The sequence below is a fragment of the Macaca mulatta genome, chromosome 19, assembly GCF_049350105.2.
Source record: "Macaca mulatta isolate MMU2019108-1 chromosome 19, T2T-MMU8v2.0, whole genome shotgun sequence".
NCBI lineage: Eukaryota > Metazoa > Chordata > Mammalia > Primates > Cercopithecidae > Macaca > Macaca mulatta.
Window position 1 is genome coordinate 11,139,490 of NC_133424.1, and position 21,172 is coordinate 11,160,661.

The 21,172-nt window shown below is 53.5% G+C and overlaps 1 protein-coding gene across 19 annotated transcripts in view; it reads left to right on the plus strand.

Moving 5' to 3' along the window:
• The window catches only part of PDE4A (phosphodiesterase 4A), a 67,232-nt gene that overhangs the window by 5,716 nt on the left and 40,344 nt on the right, over positions 1-21,172 (plus strand). For 11 of the 19 annotated variants that reach the window (XR_013408892.1, XM_077977392.1, XM_077977395.1 and 8 more), the window contains exon 1: positions 10,548-11,080. Coding sequence is in view for 8 of the 19 variants with exons in the window: in XM_015122853.3 (XP_014978339.3) it covers positions 10,761-11,080 (320 nt within the window). In the remaining 11 variants the exon portion in view is untranslated. Of the gene's footprint in view, positions 1-6,184; positions 6,286-6,913; positions 7,021-7,673; positions 7,880-10,547; positions 11,081-21,172 lie in introns of those variants that run through there. The other 8 variants (XM_077977379.1, XM_077977390.1, XM_077977400.1 and 5 more) reach the window with 3 other exon arrangements.

Below are 21,172 nucleotides of genomic sequence, written 5' to 3' on the forward strand. Positions count from 1 at the left end.
TGTCAACAGAGAGAGACTGTCTCAATAAACAAAATTTGTTTTAAAAAAGGGAACAGAAATAAATTCACATGCATTACTTCACTTCATCCTCACAACAACCCCATCAGATGGGTGTGAATATTATTCCTATTTTACAGATGATTAAACTGAGGGCCAGAGAGGCTGAGTAATTTGCTCAAAATTATACAGGCAGAGCTGAGAGATACTGTGAGTTCAGTTCTAGACTACCACAATAAAGCGAGTATCACGATAAAGTGATACACAAAATTTTTGGCTTCCTAGTGCATGTAAAAGTTATGTTGACACTATACCATATGTGCATATGCAATATATACATTATAGACAATATAGACTATATACAATATAGACATAATGCAATAGCATTGTGTCTAAAACAGCATCATACACCTTAATTTTAAAATACTTTATTAGCTTGGGCAACACAGTGAGACCTCGTTTCTACAAAAAAAATTTTTTAAATTAGCCGGGCATGTTGGTGCTCACCTGTGGTCCCAGCTACCTGGGAGGCTGAGGTGAGAGGATCGCTTGAGCCCAGGAGGACGAGGCTGCAGTGTGTTATGATCACAGCACTGCACTCCAGCCTGTGCAACAGAGTGAGACCCTGTCTCAAAAGCAAAACAAAAAAAACCTTAAAAACTTTATTGCTAGACCAGGCACGGTGGCTCAAAAAATTAGCCAGGTGTGGTGGCAGGTGCCTGTAGTCCCAGCTACTTGGGAGGCTGAGGCAGGTGTGAACCCAGGAGGCGGAGGTTGCGGTGAGCCAAGATCCCACCACTACACTCCAGCCTGGGCGACAGAGTGAGACTCCATCTCAAAAAAAAAAAAAAAACCCACAAAAAAACAGTAAACTTTATTGCTGCCCGGGTGTGGTGGCTCACGCTTATAATCCTAGCACTTTGGCTGAGGCGGGCAGATCACTTGAGCCCAAAGGTTTGAGACCAGTCTGGCCAACAGACTGTCTGCTGGATGTGGTGGCAGGTGCCTGTAGTCCCAGCTACTTGGGTAGAAACCCCGTCTCTACCAAAAAAATACAAAAATTAGCCGGGCATGGTGGTGCGCACCTGTAGTCCCAGCTACTCCAGAGGCTGAGGCAGGAGAATTGCTTAAACCCAGGAGGTGGAGGTTGCAGTGAGCCGAGGTCGCGCCTCTGTACTCCAGTCTGGGCAATAGAGTGAGACCCCGTTTCAAAAAAAACCAAAACCAAAACCAAAAAAAATCTTTATTTCTAAGAAAAGCTAACCATCATCTGAGCCTTTGGCAAGTCATAATCTTTTTCCTAGTGAAGGGGCCTGCCTCAGTGTTGATGGCTTCTGACTGATTAGCGTGGTGGTTGCTGAAAGTTGGGGTGGTTGTGGCAATTTTTAAAAATAGGAGAACAGTCGGGCACGGTGACTCATGCCTATAATTCCAACATTTTGGGAGGCTGAGGCAGGTGGATCACTTGAGGTCAGGAGTTCGCGATCAGCCTGGCCAACATGGTAAAACCCCATCTCTACTAAAAATACAAAAATTAGCCTGGCATGGTGGTGGGCACCTGTAATCCCAGCTACTTGAGAGGCTGAGGCAGGAGAATCTCTCGAACCCGGGAGGCAGAGGTTGCAGTAAGCCGAGATGGCACCGTTGCACTCTAGCCTGAGTGACAAAGAGAGACTCAGTCTCAAAATAAATAAATAAATAAATAAGATAATAATAATAATACTTGAAAGTCAAATGTACTCCTTGATCAATGGGCTGCAGAATGGATGTTGTGTTAGCAGGCATGAATATATCTCCTGTACATCTCCATCAGAGCTCAGTTGCATTGACAACGAGCAGCCATATTTTGAAATGAACCTTTCTTCTGCACAGGAAGTCTCAACTGTCGGCTTAAAATATTCAGTAAACAGATGTGCTGTCACCCAGGCTTTGTCGTTCTATTTATAGCGCAGAGGCCTAGTACACTTAACATCATTCTTTTTTTTTTTTTTTTTTTTTTTTTGAGACGGAGTCTGGCTCTGTCACCCAGGCTGGAGTGCAGTGGCGCGATCTCGGCTCACTGCAAGCTCCGCCTCCCGGGTTTACGCCATTCTCCTGCCTCAGCCTCCCGAGTAGCTGGGACTACAGGCGCCCGCCACCTCGCCCGGCTAGTTTTTTGTATTTTTTAGTAGAGACGGGGTTTCACCGTGTTAGCCAGGATGGTCTCGATCTCCTGACCTCGTGATCCGCCCGTCTCGGTCTCCCAAAGTGCTGGGATTACAGGCTTGAGCCACCGCGCCCGGCCAACATCATTCTTTTTTTTTTTTTTGAGACGGAGTCTCACGCTGTCGCCCAGGCTGGAGTGCAGTGGCGCGATCTCGGCTCACTGCAAGCTCCGCCTCCCGGGTTCCCGCCATTCTCCTGCCTCAGCCTCCTGAGTAGCTGGGACTACAGGCGCCCGCCACCGCGCCCGGCTAATTTTTTGTATTTTTAGTAGAGACGGGGTTTCACTGTGGTCTCGATCTCCTGACCTTGTGATCCGCCCGCCTCGGCCTCCCAAAGTGCTGGGATTACAGGCTTGAGCCACCGCGCCCGGCCAACATCATTCTTAAGGTCTCCAGGATTTTCAGAATATTAAATAAGCATTGGTTTCAACTGAAAGCCACCAGCTGCATTAGCCCTTACCAAGAGTCAGCCTGTCCTTTGAAGCCAGTCATTGACTTCACTTCTCTCTAGCGTGAAAGTCCTAGCCGGCGTCTACTTCCAATAGAAGACTATTTTGTTGGGCGGGCGCCGTGGTTCACACCTATAATCCTAGGAGCGTGAGACCAGACTGAGCAACATGGCGAAACCCCGTCTCTATAAAAATACAAAAAATTACCTGGACATGGTGGTACACATCTGTAATCCAGCTACTCCGGAGGCTGAGGAATGAGACTCGTTTGACCCGGGAGGCGGAGGTTGCAATGAGCCACGATCTCACCATTGCACTCCGGCCTTAACAACAGGCTCTTCCCATCCCCCTGACTCTGTCTCAGAAAAAAAAAAAAAAAAAAAAAACCGGGCGTGGTGGCTCACACCTGTAATCTCAGCACTTTGAGGGGCTGAGGCAGGCGGATCATGAGGTCAGGAGATCGACACCACCCTGGCTAACACGGTGAAACCCCGTTTCTTCTAAATATACAAAAAATTAGCTGGATGTGGTGGCAGGTGCCTGTAGTCCCAGCTACTTGGGAGGCTGAGGCAGGAGAACAGGAGGCGGAGCTTGCAGTGAGCCAAGATCACGACACTGCACTCCAGCCTGGGCGATAAAGTGAGACTCCGTCTCAAAAAAAAAAAAAAAGAAGAAAGAAAAAAAGACTATTTTGTCTACACTGAACGATTTGTTGTTGATCGTAGCCACCTTCATCAATAATTTTAGCTACATCTCTTCTGGGTAACTTGCTGCAGCTTCTATTTCTTTTTCTTTTTCATATTAAAACACGTTTACTTTTTAGGCCGGACATGGTGGCCCATGCTTGTAATCCCAGCACTTTGGGAGGTTGAGGTGGGAGGTTGCTTGAGCCCAGGAGTTCCAGACCAGCCTAGGCAACATGGCGAAACTCCATCTCTACAAAAAATACAAAAATTAAGGCCAGGAGTGGTGGCTCACACCTGTAATTCCAGCACTTTGGGAGTCCGAGGCAGGTGGATCATGAGGTCAGGAATTTGAGACCAGCCTGACCAACATAGTGAAACCCTGTCTCTACTAATAATACAAAAAATTAGCCAGGCGTGGTGGTGGGTGCCTGTAATCCCAGCTACTCAGGAGGCTGAGGCAGGAGAATCACTTGAACCCGGGAGGCGGAGGTTGCAGTGAGCTGAGATTGTGCCATTGCACTTCAGCCTGGGCGACAGTGCAAGACTCTGTCTCAAACAAACAAACAAACAACAACAACAACAAAAAATTAGCTGGGCATGGTGGTGTGTGCCTGTAATCCCAGCTACTCAGGAGGCTGAGGTGGGAGGATTGCTTTAGCCTAGGAGGTCAAGGCTGGGGGCCACAATGAATGGGTACCATTTCTTGCTCTGTTTGCTGGAGAATACAGGTTACAATCAGAGTGGTGAGTGCTTCAATGGGGGTAGAAAAACCTGCAGTGGGGGTGCAGAACATGGACTGGAGCAGTCTGGCTGAAAAATGGAGGTGACCTTTAAGCTATCTTTATACATTTATCCATTTGTTCAACAAATGTCTGTTGAGGGCCCACCAGGTGCTAAAGGCTAGGTTGAAGAAATGACGTTTACATTCATTTCCATTAATTTACATTGAACTGAAGTGCTAGCTAAGGCAATAAGGCAAGAAAAAGAAATAAAAACCAGACTGGGTGTAGTGGCTCATGCCTGTAATCCCAGCACTTTGGGAGGCTGAGGCACAAGGAGTGCTTCAGTCCAGGAGTTTGATACCAGCCTGAACAATATGGCAAGACCCCATCTCTACAAAACAACAAAAATAAAAATTAGCCAGGCATGATGGCAAGTGCCTGTAGTACCAGCTGCTACTCTGGAGGCTGAGGTGGGAGGATAGCTTGAGCCTGGGAGGTCAAGGCTGCACTGAGCTGTGCAATGATGCCACTGCACTCCAGCCTGGGCAACAGAGTGAGACCCTGTCTCAAATAAATAAATAAATATTTAAAAATAAAGAAATAAGAACTAGGCTGGGTGTGGTGGCTCACACCTGTAATCACAGCACTTTGAGTCTGAGCTTTAGTTTGAGCTCAGGAGTTTGAGACCAGCCTGGGTAACATAGTGAGACCCCAGTCTCTATTTAAAAAACAAAAACAAAAGAACCAAAGTAGGTGACAAACCAGCTAGTACATAGTAGAACTGTTAGGAACATTACACTATCAGGTTCTCAACAATAACCTGACATTGAACAGGTTATTAAATGCCTATTATGTTCCGGATTCTGTTCGGGACACTTGGGAGATAGTAATGAATAATACTACATTATTATTAATATCATAATTAAAGTTTTCGTGCCCTCCTGCAATTAATATTCCAGTGTGGGGAGACACAGACAATAAATGTAATAAATAAATTACATAGTGTGGTATAGGGGGAAGAGCAGGAAAAGGGGGACCAGAAGTCCTAGGAGGTTGTATTATAATTTTTTTTTTTTTTTTTTTTGAGACGGAGTCTCAATCTGTCGCCCAGGCTGGAGTGCGGTGGCCGGATCTCAGCTCACTGCAAGCTCCGCCTCCTGGGTTTATGCCATTCTCCTGCCTCAGCCTCCCGAGTAGCTGGGACTACAGGCGCCCGCCACCTCGCCCGGCTAGTTTTTTGTATTTTTTTAGTAGAGACGGGGTTTCACCGTGTTAGCCAGGATGGTCTCGATCTCCTGACCTCGTGATCCGCCCGTCTCAGCCTCCCAAAGTGCTGGGATTACAGGCTTGAGCCACCGCGCCTGGCCTGTATTATAATTTTAAGTGGGGGTGGAGTAAGAAAGAAAGAAATGCTTGAAAGGATGAGATGTAAACAAAGACCTAAAAGAGGTAAGGAACCTGCGGATTTTTTTTTTTTTTTTTTGAGATGTAATCTCAATCTGTTGCCCAGGCTGGAGTGCAGTGGCCTGATCTCAGCTCACTGCAACCTCCGCCTCCCAGGCTCAAGCGAGTCTCCTGCCTCACCCTCCCGAGTAGGTGGAATTACAGGCTCCCGCCACCACACCCGGCTGATTTTTATATTTTTAGTAGAGATGGGGTTTCACTATGTTGGCCGGGCTGGTCTCGAACTCCTGACCTCAAGTGATCCACCTGCTTTGGCCTTCCATAATGCTGGGATTACAGGCCTGAGCCACCACACCTGGCCAACCTGCGGATATTTGGGGGAAGAGTTCCAGGTGGAGAGAATTGGAAGTACAAAGGGCCAGAGGCACCAGCATGCTTGCTGTGTCCAGAGACAGCTAGACCAGTGTGGCTGGAGCTGAGGGCAGGGAGGTGACTGGGCATATCTAGCAGGACTGTGTGGGCCACGTGAGGGCTTTGACTTTTCCTCTGAGTGAGGTAAGAGCCATTGAGGGCTCTGGGTAGAGGAAGATCATGATGTGAATCCAGTTCTAACAGGCTCCCACGGGGTCAGATGTTACCATTTATTAAACATTTACTGAGTGCCAGACACTATTCTGTTCAATATGATTTGATCTCATTTCATTTTCACATGGACCCTATAGAGAATATCATCCCATTTCACAGAACAGAAACTGAGGCTCACAGAGTTTAAGACACTGACCCATGGCCAAACAGCAATAATCTTCAGCGCCTGGGTGCCAAGGTAAAGTAAGCCGGCCTTTCCCTCCCCCAAGCATTTCAGACAAGGATCGGTGGCTGCAGAGCGCACCCATCTTCGGGAACGGCGTCTGTGTCCCTGTCTGTCTGTTTCTATTTCCACACGTCCCTGTCTGTCTCCACGCGCCTCTGCCTGTGCGTCCCCCATCTGTGCCCAAGCCGTCGTCTCTCTGCGCCCGGCCCCCGCACATCGGAGCTATTTCGGGTTTAAGGCTTAAAAGCCCAACAGCTCGGAGGAGACGCTTCCTCCGGCCCCCAGCTCGGACCACGCGCCGCACGCGGCCAGCTCTGGGAGCTCCCAGTTTTTTCTGCGGGATCCCCGAGCCGGGGAAGCCCCCGCGGGAGGAAGGGTGGGGGCTGGGGCGACCCGGGCCCGGAGGCTCTCGGCCCCCCAGTGGCCAACCCGGGCATTGACGCCGTCAGGAGCCCAGTCGTGCGTCAGCTGTCGCCCTGGCAACGGGCGGGCGACGTCACCCATTGGTGGTCCGTCAGTCACCCGCTGACGTCACGTCCCAGGAGGGGCAAAAGGCAAGGCGCGGGGGCGGGTTCTAGGCCCGACCGGCAGGGGGAGCCCCGGGGCACTGATGGCAGATGCGTTTGGCTTGGTCTTGCAGGAGGCCCTGGCCCTGCCAACATGGCCACCGCAGCCCCAACGGCGCGCTAGGTTGGCAAGATGAAGAGGAGTCGCAGTGCCCTGTCTGTGGCAGGGACCGGGGACGAGGTGCGAGAGGAGGCGCTTGGGATGGGGCGGGGCTTCGCCCCTGGGGAGACTAGCGCCCTCTAGTGACCATGGCTATTTCTTGAACGCGGCTTCACTACCTCCAAGCTGTGAGGAGTTTGATCCCTTTGTGCCTCAGTTTACTCCTTGATTCCATTTTTCTCCTGCTGCCCAGATTAAGAGGCTCTCAGCCGGCCCAGGGACAGAAGGCAGAGGCTTCTCAAATGAGGAGAGGATTTTGGCGAGGAAGTGGGAGGGGGCGCTAGGGGTGGTGAGGTCTTGAGAGTCTCAGATGTGAGGGAGGGGAGGGGGGCATTGACATTAAGACCAAGAGGGGCCCTCTTAGATGTGGAGGTTGGGAAGAGACCCTAAAAAGGTGATGTGTTAGAGAGATCTCACACTTAAGACAGAATGTCTAGATGTGACAGACCCCCAAGGCTAGGGCATCGAGAGGGGACCCCACAAAAATTATGGCTGAGAAGGGGCACTCTCAGACCTAAGAGATGGTAGGGCAGCCTTTGTGGGAGGGGTCAGCGAGTGGTTCACACGTGAAGGGGAGCCTATACCCCCCATTAACTACTCCCTTAGACATCTAGGTAGGGGTGTTCTTGCTTCCCAGCCAGGCCACGCCCCCATTCCACTTTATCCCTCCCCAGAGGCCGAGGGAGAACCCCGAATCCGGCCATGCCAACATGCTGGGGGCCGACCTGCGTCGCCCTCGCCGCCGCCTCTCGTCCGGTCCTGGCCTGGGCTGGGCCCAGCCTGAGACCTCGGACCCTAGGGTCCCTCTGCCGCCACGGCCCACCACGCTGCCGCTGCGGATCCCACCGCGGATTTCCATCACCAGGGCGGAGAACGACAGGTAGGTAGGAGAGGGAGCAGAGTGGGAGCTGGGTTGGGGAGGCACAGTGCCAACTGGGCTAGGTCCAGCCACCAGCCCTTCCCGATCTCCACGCTCCCTGTCGTTTGCAAAACTAGTTGCAACTTGTACTGTGGCGGGCTGTGACACCCCTCCTCCAAGGCAACCTTCGCAAGCTCTAGGAAACCCTTCTTTCATTTTCCAGCTGCCTGAGTCAGCAAGGGGCAGGACTGAGGAAAGGGGTGTCATGTCTCCAGCCCCCAAGATGCTCCCATATTCACAGAGCTGGGGCAGGTTGATCAGGCGGCTGTGCACCGGCTTTCGTGTCCCCGCTGGGAGGATCAGGTTTCTTCTCCGCCTTGAAGGGGATGGGATGGTGGAGTCTTGGAAGGGGTCTGGACTGGCATTTTGCTTTCTCCTGGGGAGATGTGAGAAATATCTGCGAGCTCTGGGTTCACACAGCACCTCTTGCTGGTTCTCATCTGGGGACCTTCCCGGTACCCAACCAGTTTCTCAGAGTACTCAACCCCCTTCTTGGCTCAAGAATGAGCTGGAAAGTCAGACAGCTGAGCTAGTCCTGGCTTCCGGCCGGCCCCTGCCCCCATGCCCTCCTCTGGTCACCGCTCTCGGCAGTTCCAGTCTACCCCCACCCCATCTACTCAATTGGAGAGTTCCAGGGTCTCTGTTTCCCTCATGGTCCAAGGTTCATTTCCAGACAGGGAGAGCAAGTGACTGTCACTCGCCCATGGAGCTGCTTAATTATACCTCCCCATGTCCATCCCACTAGCCTCAGGTCCAGATCAGTTTATCCCCCTGCTCAGATCACCGTTCCTCGTTTCCTCCTTCTTCTGCAACCCCAGCTGTGGCCTGACATCCCCACCCGCCTCGCATTACGCACCCCCACCCCCCTCCACATCTCTAACCAACGTTACAGCTTTCCCCCGCCAAGAATTTGGCCCAGCCCAGGACTCTCAAATATGATCTGGGGAGAACTCGCAGCCCCTGCAAATTCCCTAGAAGCCGTTTTGAGTGTGTAATGGCGGGGGGTGTTCCTGAGAGAAGTGGGGGACACAGTTCTGGCCCTTGGGATACCCCGCGGCTGATGGGGGGGGCGGTTTTTGCTCGGCGTTCGCCCACCCCGGGAGCCCCCTCTGGCAGGGAGAATAGTGGCTGTGGGGGTTGAAGACGGGCAGTCTTTTTTTTTTTTTTTTTCAAATAAGGAGAAGAGCGCGGGGGGAGGGAGGTAGCAGACGGCATCGCCTGCCCTGGGGAGCCCGTGAGAGGGGGCGCACGGGGCCTGGGGTCTGGTCCCCGGGTCGCGCAGCAGAGCAGTTTCGCGTTCAAGCTCTTATCGGCGTTGGGGGTGGGGGTGGGACACGCGGGCGCGTGCACTCCCCCCGCCCAGCAGCCAGCCTTGGGGGGGGGTTGAGGGGGATGGGGGCGCGCTCGGATCCCGCTTGCTCTCTGCTCGCTCGCTCGGCGCGGCGCTGGGGGAGGCGGGAGCGTGAGTCACGGCGACTCCCGATTTAGGTGCCGGAAGGGGGGCTCTGCTGGCGGGGGCCGCAGGGAGGAGGCTCGCCTGTTTACTCGCCTGAAAAGGGCACGGGGGTGCGCTCCGCAGCTACCCGGGACCTTCCTCAGTTTACCTCCCGCAGAAGCGCTTTAGAAGAGGCAGCGATGTATAGAGCGGTGGGCGGGCAGCTGGGGTATCCGCCATAGGGTGTCCTCCTGGAGCCGCAAGGGAACCAATGGGACACACCCCAGAAACACCCCAAAGAGGCCCCAGGCCGACCACACACACACGCACGCACACGTACACGCACACACTAACATACATAGACGCCCTCCGACACTACAGACGACAGAGGCCGAATCTCGTGCACAACTCCGCAAGCACACACCGACCACAGACGCATCCAAGCGCTTGAGAACATATTCACAGTCCCCAGGCCACCTGAAAAAAGACCACGTAGGGATGCACATCCTCCAAATAGGTAGCACATGTGCGCACACATCCTTCATCCACAGACACACACAATTATACACACAGCCAAATTCAGAGAAACGGGCAGACAGCAGCAGCCAACCACGTGCGCACACACACTTCCAGCCGACACTGAAAACACAGACAACCCTTGGAAGAGGCCACGTGCGCGCACATCCCGCCCCGGGCCCGCACCATCACTATCCTCCGACGCACAGACAGGAGATCCCACACACTCTGCCGCCGCCCGCTGCAGGCACCGCGCCGGTGGCACCAGGACCACTCCTCAAAAACTACCCCCGGCCAGGGGTAGCGGCGAGGACACGCCAGCACCGGACTCCGCCCTCGCCATGATGGACCGACTGACTGACACTCTGGCAACCAGTCCGGTGTCTTCTTCCAGATCGGATTAACCGTTTAACTCCTTCGTGCCCGTGCGCGCCGCGGCCAAGCAGGGTGCTCTGAAGAGAGCCGAGTTTCAGCGCCCCCTCCCACCCCGGAGCGGGGATCTGCGTGGGCGGGAAAGGCCCCCCCTCCTTAGGTAGCTGCCCCCCACTGGCCCGGACGGAGGAGGAGTGGGGCGGCGCTGACAGCCGCGGCGGGCGGGGGGCGGGGAGGGGCGGGACGGGGCGGAGGAGCCGGGGCTGGCGCCGAGCGGGGCGCGGAGCGCGGAGAGCGCCGCCCGGCACTGAGCAGAGCTCCAGGCGCCGAGAGGAAGCCGCAGAGCCCGGCCCGGGGGCGATTGGCCCGCAGCGCCCCCGGGTCTGTCCCCGGGGCGCCATGGCCCTACCGCGGCCGGGCGCACCCGCGGGGCCCTGGGCTCGCTGGCTTGAGCGCAGCTGAGGGGGGTGTAGGTTGGAAGGGCCAGGGCCCTCCGGGGCGCAAGTGGGGGCCGACGCCATGGAGCCCCCGACCGTCCCCTCGGAAAGGAGCCTGTCTCTGTCACTGCCTGGGCCCCGGGAGGGCCAAGCCACCCTGAAGCCTCCCCCTCAGCACCTGTGGCGGCAGCCTCGGACCCCCATCCGTATCCAGCAGCGCGGCTACTCCGACAGCGCGGAGCGCGCAGAGCCGGAGAGGCCGCCTCACCGGCCCATAGAGCGCGCCGATGCCATGGACACCAGCGACCGGCCCGGCCTGCGCACGACCCGCATGTCCTGGCCCTCGTCCTTCCATGGCACTGGCACCGGCAGCAGCGGCGCGGGCGGAGGCAGCAGCAGGCGGTAAGACTCCCCTTGGCGGATGCGCGCGGAACCGATGGGCGCGCAGGGAGGAGGCAACTCGAGCCGCCGGCCGCAGGGGGCGCTAGGATGCGGGTGGGGTCGGTTTGGCTGGCGGGGGCGGAGGGAGTTCGGCTGCGGGGGCGTCTAGGACCCGGCCGCTGGTTGCCCGCGCTACGGCTTCCTGCTGAAGCCCATCCTGGGGTCCATTTAGGGGGTGCCATGCTGCGCGTGGTGTTAACGAGGTCTGGGTTGGGGAAGGGGGCTGCACCTTTAGGGGTCTGTATTCTTAGTGACAGTGCAGGACAGCGGCTAGGCTGGGAACCACTTGGAGGGACCTTCCTGGGGACACTATTCTGAGGGCTAGATTCGCAGTGTTTGGGGTACCGTTGGGGCACTCTGTAAGCGGGTGCCTGCTAGGACCAGGATCTTTAGTTCAGGGTCGGGTGCTCTCAGGGTTCTATGGGGTGGAGGACTCTATTGCGGGGATGTTAGTGGACTCTTCCTGCAGCAGCTGGGGTCGGAAATCCAGAGGGTGCCTCTTGGGGGAGCACTGTTTTGGGAGCCTTGTGTTAGGTTGGAGTTTCCCTCTCAGGGCAAGAGTGTTAGGGTTCAGTAGCTGTTCAGAGGCAGGAAACAGTGGAGGGGGGGCACAGTCCCAGCACAGAGGGAAGGAGTCCCCGACTGCAGAGGTGACAGCATAGTGAGGGTGTGTGTGTTGAGCTTGGTCTTCTCCGACGGTATCCTCCGACTGACCTGCGTTTGCTCCAGCTGTCCGGGTATGACCAGCTGTGGCTGCCTCAGTTGTGGGCTCTGCGTGAGCTTCTGGGGTCTTGTGATGGTGACACGATGACTATGTGTTCTCCAGGGACAGTGTAATTGTGACAGTATGACTGTGTATTTCCCGGGTAGTGTGACTGTGTGTTTCTGGGACACGGTTTGTGACAGTGACTGTGTATGCTTCAGGAATGCTGTGAGTGTCACAGGGTGACTGTGTGGCCTCATGGGATGCAGTGATTGGGACAGAGTGACTGTTTCTGCTCCTAGGACAGTGATTGTGCAGTGGTGTCGGTGGTCTAGGGACAATGATTGTGACAGTGTCATTTCTGGCATGCAGTGATTGTGGCACTGGGGTGTTTACACTTGGAAAACAATGTGATTGAGTTCGTGGAACAGTCTGTGCTGCTTGGACACTGTGATTGAAACACCGTGGCTGTGTGTTAGTCTTCGCCAGGTGCTCACATCTGAGCCTGGGTGCTCTGACATGTGGCCTGTGTTCCCTCTGCCTGGTGTATCCTAAGAACTGGTGTCCTCTAACCACCTGGTGTTCTTAGTTATTGTTCCTGCTCTGATGGTGCTCCAGGGTCTGATTGCATGTGCTCCAGCGATGTGTGCAACTGACAGCTTTGCTCGTGTGCTCTACCTGGACGCCCCACTGCTGGGGATATCACCAAGACGGTCAGATTCAGGCTTCTTATCCCTGGAGTTCCTGAATGAGGCCCCTCTAAGATGTAGCCCTACTCTTCCTAAGTCTCTTTGGGGGTCTTCAGCAGTCATTGCAGCCCTCCAGGCCACCCCCACCTCTGTTCTGGTCACCCCCAAGCCCCAGTCCCCCTGCACCCCTGTACCCACCAGGAAGCAAGTGTCATGGGTCTAGTACATATGGGCTAATATTTCCCAAAGGGAACTGGAGAGAGGCTGAAGGAAGAGAAAGCTGGAATCAACAGAAAATGCTAAAACCGGGGGCAAGGGGCCAAACTGTCACACGTCACTGTCCTAAGACACCAAGGGGTGGGTGAAATGCAGTAGGATCCGGGCCCCATTTCTTTGCAAGGCTCTAGAGACTCCTCCTAACCTGGTCTCTGGGGTGCTGAGTCTTAGGGGACAGTGGCTGAGCGGTAATAATCATCATTTTGGTGGGTATCCATCTCGCAGTGGGTCACCCTCGGGCTCCATGCCAGGGACTTTTCCATGCATCCTCATCCCCAGTGCCAGGGTATTCCAGCAGGGTATTCCTGCTGGCATATGGGGAAACTAGGGCCTAGAAACAAAACGCTTTCTCTCTCTCTTTTTTTTGATGGAGTCTTGCTCTGTCACCCAGGCTGGAGTGCAGTGGCGTGATCTCGGCTCACTGCAACCTCTGCCTCCCGGATTCAAGCGATTCTCCTGCTTCAGCCTCCTGAGTAGCTGGGATTACAGGAACCCGCCACCACACCCGACTAATTTTTGTATTTTTAGTAGAGATGAGGTTTCACCATGTTGGCTAGGCTGGTCTCAAACTCCTGACCTCAGGTGATCTGCCCACCTTTGCCTCCCAAAGTGCTGGGATTACAGGCATGAGCCACTGCGCCCAGCTAAACCCTTTCTCTTTCTCACCCAAGCTCACACAACCGGGAGATGGGGGAGCTGGAATTGCAATGCAGGTCTGCCCAATTCCTGTGCATCTTTGTATAAGTGTCTTGCCCTCTCTGAGCCTCAATTTTCCAGTCTGTAAAGTGGGGCTGTTGTTGGCATTGCCGTGTGGGGGTCAGTTTGAGGGTTCTGTGAGCTTGGGGATGTGTGTAAAGGACTTAACATAATGAGTAGATCTCCATTCAGGGACCTGGACTAAGGAGGGGGGACCTGAGTGGATCCCATTTCTCCAGGGTGAGTAGAAAAAACAGGAACCTTAACCACATCCCCACGTAGACTCCGGTTTCTGTTTCACTGTGGGCCTGTGCACCCTTCAGTGTCTGTGCTGAGGTCCAAAGCTGGGACTGATGGGTGGGCTGTAGCTGGCATCGGTACCAGCGTCCTTCCCCCTCCCCAGGGAGAAGGAGAAATGTCTCTGATGGCAACCTCAATGCTTAGAACGGACATTTCTTCAAAAAGGGGATTTTAGCAGGGCACACACAGGATTCGGTGCTCCCCATATTGGAGTTCATCCAGCTACCACAAGGAGAGTCCAGTGAGCTCCCCCATTTGGGTCAAAGGAATCCCCAGAGAGAGGGCACTGCCCCCCGCAACCCGAGATGTCATCCAAACCTCCCCTGAGGATGTATGAGACGGCTGAGTCACGGCACAGCCACAATCTGTCAAGAGGCAGATGGAGAGGGAGGAAGAGGAGGACTTTGGTGGGGGGGAGGTGGGAAGCTGTCTGAACTGGGGACGGGGCCAACATACAGACCCCGCGTCCCCCCTCCCTGGGCCCTAAAATGCTCCCCATCAAGGTGGGGGCACAGCGTGGCCCCAGGAGCAAGTGGAGGCAGCCGAGCTGGGGTCTCCGTCTGGTCGCTGGTCTCTGTCTCCACTTGGGTCCTCGCCTCCCCCTGTCCCTGGCGCTCCCAAGTCCCTGGATGTGGGTTGAGAGCGGGTCTCCCCGCGCGCCCTCTGCCGGACGACAAGGAAGGCACAGCCTCGGTATGCGCTCCGAGCGCGGACCTGCCCCAGGGACGCCGCCAGTCCCGGAGCAAAGCAAAGTCGCCATCACCGTCGCGGCGCCCAGTATTATTATTTCATGCTTATTGAGCGTCCTGGAGAGCGGGCGCCAGGCCGGCTGACCGCAGGCTGCGTGTGGGGTCCTCGCCCTCCCGGGCTTGGGACCAGGCCGCTTTCCCCATGCGCCAGCCCCTGCCACACGCTGCGGGGACTGCCGCCTGGAGGACAGGGAGGAACCTGGCCGAAAAGTTGCAGCGGTGGAGTTCCCGTCCCGCCTCCGCTCGCTTGCCGGGCAGCCTGATGAACTCCAGCATCCTTGGCTCTGCACTTCTGTCCGGGAAAAAGAGACCATGGGACTTACCCAAGGTCACACAGCGAGGAAGGTGAGAATGGGAGTTAAAAACCAGATCTCGGCCGGGCACGGTGGCTCACGCTTGTAATCTCAGCACTTTGGGAGACCGAGGCCGGCGGATCACGAACGAGGTCAGGAGTTCAAGATCATCCTGGCCAACATGGTGAAACCCCGTTTCTAGGCCGGGCGCGGTGGCTCAAGCCTGTAATCCCAGCACTTTGGGAGGCCGAGATGGGCGGATCATGAGGTCAGGAGATCGAGACCTTCCTGGCTAACACAGTGAAACCCCGTATCTACTAAAAATAATACAAAAAACTAGCCGGGCGAGGTGGCGGGCGCCTGTAGTCCCAGCTACTCGGGAGGCTGAGGCAGGAGAATGGCGTGAACCCGGGAGGCGGAGCTTGCAGTGAGCCCAGAACGCGCCACTGCACTCCAGCCTGGGCGACGGAGCCAGACTCCGTCTCAAAAAAAAAAAAAAAAAAAAAGAAAAAGAAACCCCGTTTCTACTACAAATACAAAAATTAGCCGGGTGTGGTAGCACGCGTCTGTAATCCTAGCTACATGGGAGGCTGAGACAGGAGAATCGCTTGAACCCGGGAGGCGGAGGTTGCAGTGAGCCGAGATGGCACCACTGCATTCCAGCCTGGCAACAGAGCGGGACTCCGTCTCAAAAAAAAAAAAAGCAAAACAAAACAAAACAAAACAAACAGATCTCATCCACTCCAGACCTCTGAGTAACATTCACATGGCAGCCCTGCCTGCTGACTCACTGTGTGACTTGGGGCCAGTGATTGTGCCTCTCTGAGCCTCAGTTTCCTCATCAGTCAAACGGGGCTGAAAAATAAGAACTGTCCACCCCCAGGGCTGTGGTGAGGCTGATATGTTTGACGTAGGCGCTGGGCAGCCAGGAGCTGGTGTTCTGAGAAAGTACTTCCTCAAATGACATCAGCAGAGAGAAAGGGGGCGTCCCCCAAACCGCAAGCCCGGCTGGCGGGGAGGGTGCCCCATATTTCAGTGGTAACAGATTGACTGCAGGCTCTTATGACTTTAGGAAAACTGGGGCTTTGGACCTGGGAGAGCCACAGTCTGGCAGGGTGAGAACAGAATTGTGGGGACATCTGAGCCCATTCTTTTCATTGTGGAGTATGAAAGAGTTCAAATCTGACTGGATGCGGTGGCTCACACCTGTAATCCCAGTACTTTGGGAGACTGAGGCGGGTGGATTATTTGAGGTCAGGAGATTGAGACCAGCCTGACCAACATGGTGAAACCCTGTCTTTACTAAAAATACAAAAATTAGCCAGGTGGTAGTGGCGCACACCGAGTAGCTGTAATCCCAGCTACTCAGGAGGCTGAGGCAGGAGAATCCAATCGGTTGAGCCTGGAAGGCAGAGGTTGCGGTGAGCTGAGATCGGGCCACTGCACTCCAGTCTGGGCGATAGAGTGAGACCCTGTCAAAAAAAAAAAAAAAAAAAAAAAAAGGAAGGAAGGAAGAAAGGAAGAGAAGGAAAGAAAAGAGTTCAAATCTGCTTTTGGCCAGGCAAGGTGGCTCACACCCAGCACTTTGGGAGGCTGAAGCGGGAGGATTGCCTGAGGCTGGGAGTTTGAGACCAGCCTGGGCAACATAGTGAGACCCTGCCTCTACAAAAAGAACAAAATAAAATAAGTAAATCCAGCTTTTGTCCTGTACTTGCTGTGTGACCTTCACCTGTCAGAGCCTCAGTCTCCTCATTTCTAGCAGATTCGTTCATTCCACAAACGCTGAGCGCCTTCAGAACTGTGGCTGAGAATGCTGTAGACCAAGTTTGTCCAGCCTGTGGCCCAGGATGGCTTTGAATTCGGCCCAACACAAATTCGTGAACTTTCTTAAAACAATGAGATTATTTTGTTCGTTTTTTTTTTGTTTTGTTTTTTGTGTTTTTTTGTTTTTGTTTTGCTCTTTAGCTATTGTTAGTGTCAGTGTATTTATGTGTGGCCCAAGACAATTATTCTTCTTTCAGTATGGCCCAGGGATGCCAAAAGATTGGACACCTTTGCCATAGACACAATCCCTGCTGTCCTGAAATTGTCAGACTACAGGGTGAAGCAAAAATAGTAAGTAAAGGGCCGGGCACAGTGACTCAGGCCTGTAATCCCAGCACTTTGGGAGGCCGAGGCAGTTGGATCACTTGAGGCCAGGAGTTCGAGACCAGCCTGGCCAAAACATGGCAAAAACCTGTCTCTACTAAAAATACAAAAATTAGCTGGGTGCACGCCTGCAATCCCAGCTACTTGGGAGGCTGAGGTGGGAGGATTGCATGAACCCAGGAGGCAGAGATTGCAGTGAGCCGAGATTGTGCCACTTCACTCTAGCCTGGGCGACAGAGCCAGACTCCGTCTCAAAAAGGAAAAAGAAGAAATAGCAAGTAAAGCTGTATGATAATTCAAGATGGTCACACACAAGATATGGAAAAAAGAGGGATCCTGAGGTCAGGGAAGGCCTCTCTGAGGAGGTGACATTTGAACAGAGACCCAAATAAAATGAGGGAGGTAAGGGCCGGGCGCAGTGGTTCACGCCTGTAATCCCAGCACTTTGGGAAGCCGAGGTATGTGGATCATGAGGTCATGAGTTCAACACCAGTCTGGCCAGGATGGTGAAACCCCATCTCTACTAAAAATACAAAAATTAGCCAGGCGCGATGGCAGGCGCCTGTAATCCCAGCTACTCGGAGGGTGAGGGAGGAGAACCGCTTGAACCCAGGAAGTGGAGGTTGCAGTGAGCCAAGACCATGCCATTGCACTCCAGCCTGGGTGACAGAGCAAGATTCCATCTCAAAAAAAAAAAAAAAAAAAAAAACTGAGGGAGGTTGCTACGTGGGTATCTGATGGAAGAGGATGCCAACCAGAGGGAAGAGCCAGTGCAGAGGTCCTGTGGTGGGAGTGTGTCGGATACGTTGGAGGCAAGTGTGTCTGAGGCAGAGTGAGCGAGGAGGGAGTGGAAGAAAAGGAAGGAGTGAGGTGACAGGAAGCTCATGTAAGGACTCGTAGACCATGAGGCCATGATCAAGGTTGGCTTTAGGCCTCAGTTTACATCTGGCTTCCTAGGACGGGACAAGCAACATTGAGCTGGAAGGAAACTCATCCATAAAGGGCTTGTGTAGCCTCATGGCTAAAATTCCTGTCTCTGAGGCCAGACATCTGGGTCCATAAGCCAGCTCTGATCTTTCTAGATTGGGAGACCCTGGCCAAGTCACTCCTCTCTGGGCCTCGGCTTCTCCGTCTCTGAAATGGGCCTAGTAAGAACTGTATTCCCAAGGGCTGATCTGATGAATTGGCAAAACAATTCAGGGAAGCTAAGTGCACTGAAACCTTAACTGGTCAGTGAACAAAGATGCATTTCTGGGACCGGCATAGTGGCTCATGCCCAACACAGTTTGGGAGGCTGAGAGGGGGTGGATCGTTTGAGCCTGGGAGGTGGAGGTTGCAGTGAGCCAATATCATATCACCGAAAAAAAAAGAAACAAAAAAGAATATCACCTGTTAGGTATCTGGTGGGTATTTTGTGAGGATTAAATGAGATCATAAGACCAGGTGTGGTGGCTCATGTCTGTAATCCCAGCACTTTGGGAGGCCAAGGCAGGCAGGTCACCTGAGTCCAGGAGCTCAAGACCAGCCTGGGCAAGATGGGAAAACCCCATCTCTAGAAAAAATACAAAAAATTAACCAGGCATGGCCGGGTGCGGTGGCTCACACCTGTAATCCCAGCAATTTTGTGAGGTCGAGGCAGGCGGATCACCTGAGGTCGGGAGTTCAAAACCAGCCTGACCAACACGGAGAAACCCTGTCTCTACTAAAAAATACAAAATTAGCCAGGCATGGTGGCGCATGCCTGTAATCCCAGCTACTTGGGAGGCTGAGGCAGGAGAATTGCTTGAACCTGGGAGGCGGAGGTGGTGAGCCGAGATCGCGCCATTGCACTCCAGCCTGGGCAAAAAGAGCGAAACTCCATCTCAAAAAAAAAAAAAAAAAAAAAAAATTAGCTGGATGTGGTGGCACACATGCTACTCAGCTACTGAGCTACTTGGGAAGCTGAGGTTGAAAGATCACTTGACCGCAGGAAGTTGAGACTGCAGTGAGCTATGATCACGCCACTGCACTCCAGCCTGGATGACAGAGTGAGATCCTGTCTCAAAAGAGAGAGAGGAGAGACAGAGAGATCATAGCAGGATATAGAGAGATGCGCAGGAAGCTTTCTAAAGGATTAGTTGCTATCATCACCATCATGGTCATTATCATCATCGTCTATATCCTCTGGCTAGTATAGTGACTTGCATATTATAAACCCTCAGTAAATATTTGTCAAATAATGATAATAACTGTAGCTCATATTAAGTGAGTGCTTACTATGTTCAGACACTTTTCTGAGCCCTTTATGTGTCCATTCATGGGGTGAGTGTAGTATTATACCCATTTTACAACTGGGGAAACTGAGGCTCAATGAAATGAAGTGACTAGCCCAAGATCAAATGGCTAAGAAGTGCCAGAGGCCACACGCAAGCCCAGGCCTCCTCACTCTGGCCCCCATGGCATCAGAGCCAACACTAGAGAAGAAAAGATATTTCACAGAGGTGGACTCAAAAATAGAGATGCACTGCTGGGGCACGGTGGCTCACACGGGTAGATCACTTGAGGCCAGGAATTCGAGACCAACCTTGCCAACATGGTGAAACCCCATTTCTACTAAAAATACAAAAAAATAAAAAATTTAAAAAAAATTAGCCAGGCATTGTGGCACATGCCTGTAATCCCAGCTACTTGGGAGGCTGAGGCATGAGAATCCTTTGAACCTGGGAAGCAGAGGTTGCAGTGAGCCAAGATCGTGCCACTGCACTCCAGTCTGGGTGACATTGTCTCAAAAAAAAAAAAAAAAAGATAGAAAGCAAGAAAATAGAAATGCACCCCCTTTTCTTTTTTTTTTTCTTGAGACAGGGTCTCACTATCTCAAGATGGTGCAGTGGCACCATCGTAACTCACTGCAACCTCAACCTCTTGGCTCAGGTGATCTTCCCACCTCAGCCTCCAAAGTAGCTGGGACCACAGGCTCATCCCACTATGCCTGGCTAATTTTTGTAATTTTTTTTGTAGAGATGAGGTCCTGCCATGTCACCCGGTCTGGTCTCGAACTCCTGGGCTCAAGTGATCCTCCTGCCTTCACCTCGCAAAGTGCTGGGATTACAAGCATGAGCCACCAGGCCCAGCTTCTAGGGGTGTCTTAAGAGTTGTAAGACACACCAGGAGAGGTGGCTCACGCCTGTAATCCCAGCACTTTGGGAAGCTGAGGCGGGTGGATCACGAGATCAGGAGTTCAAGACCAGCCTGGCCAAGATAGTGAAACCCTGTCTGTACTAAAAATACCAAAAAAAAAAAAAAAAAAATTAGCCGGGCACAGTGGCAGGCGCCTGTAATCCCAGCTACTCGAGAGGCTGAGGCAGGAGAATCATTTGTTGCAGTAAGCCAAGATCGTGCCACTGCACTCCAGCCTGGGCAACAGAGTGAGACTCCGTCTCAAAAAAAAAAAAAAAAAAAGGAAAAAAAGTTGTAAGACACATCTCAGGACCTGTGGGTGGCATTCTAGGTTGTCCCCAAGGACTGTGGGGTGCATCTTGGGATTCTGTTCTAGGGTGTGAGACTGTCTTAGGAGCTGGAGAGGAATCTAGTTGTGTCCCTGGGGTCTATTGGGGCACCCCAGATTTTGCTGGCATCTGCATGGTTACTAGGGCATTCCCTGAGTCTGAAGGCATTCCCGAGGTTGTCTTGGGGTCTCAGCACTTGTGGGGGCATCTCAGGGATGCTGTAGAACCATTCAGGGATTAAGGGACATCTGAGGGACTGTGGAGGTGTTCCCGGGGTCTGTGGAGGACTCTAGGATTTGGGGGGAACCTATATTTGGTCTATGAAAATGGCTCTGTGGGTGTGGGGGATTCTGGGGGGACTTGGGGGAGGGTCTATGCATGATGGGATGATGAGAGTTGGGGATGATGGGGAGCTCTGGAGGAATTTTGGGACATCTGAGGAACTGTGGTGAGGGTTCTGGGATCTGAAGGGTTTTCCCTGGGATCTCAGAGCACCACTGTCAGGGAGTTTGTGGGAGCGCCCCCAGAGATTTGGGGGTATCCCTGGCATTTGTGGGTGCACGCTGGGATTCTTGGGGCACTCTCCTGGGGCTTGTGGCATGTCTCAGAAACAGTGAGGACACTGCTAGGATTATGGGGGCATCTGGGGAGCTATGAGAGTGCCCCAGGGTCTATGAGGGTGTCTCAGAACACCTCTACGTTGGTTGTGCTGAG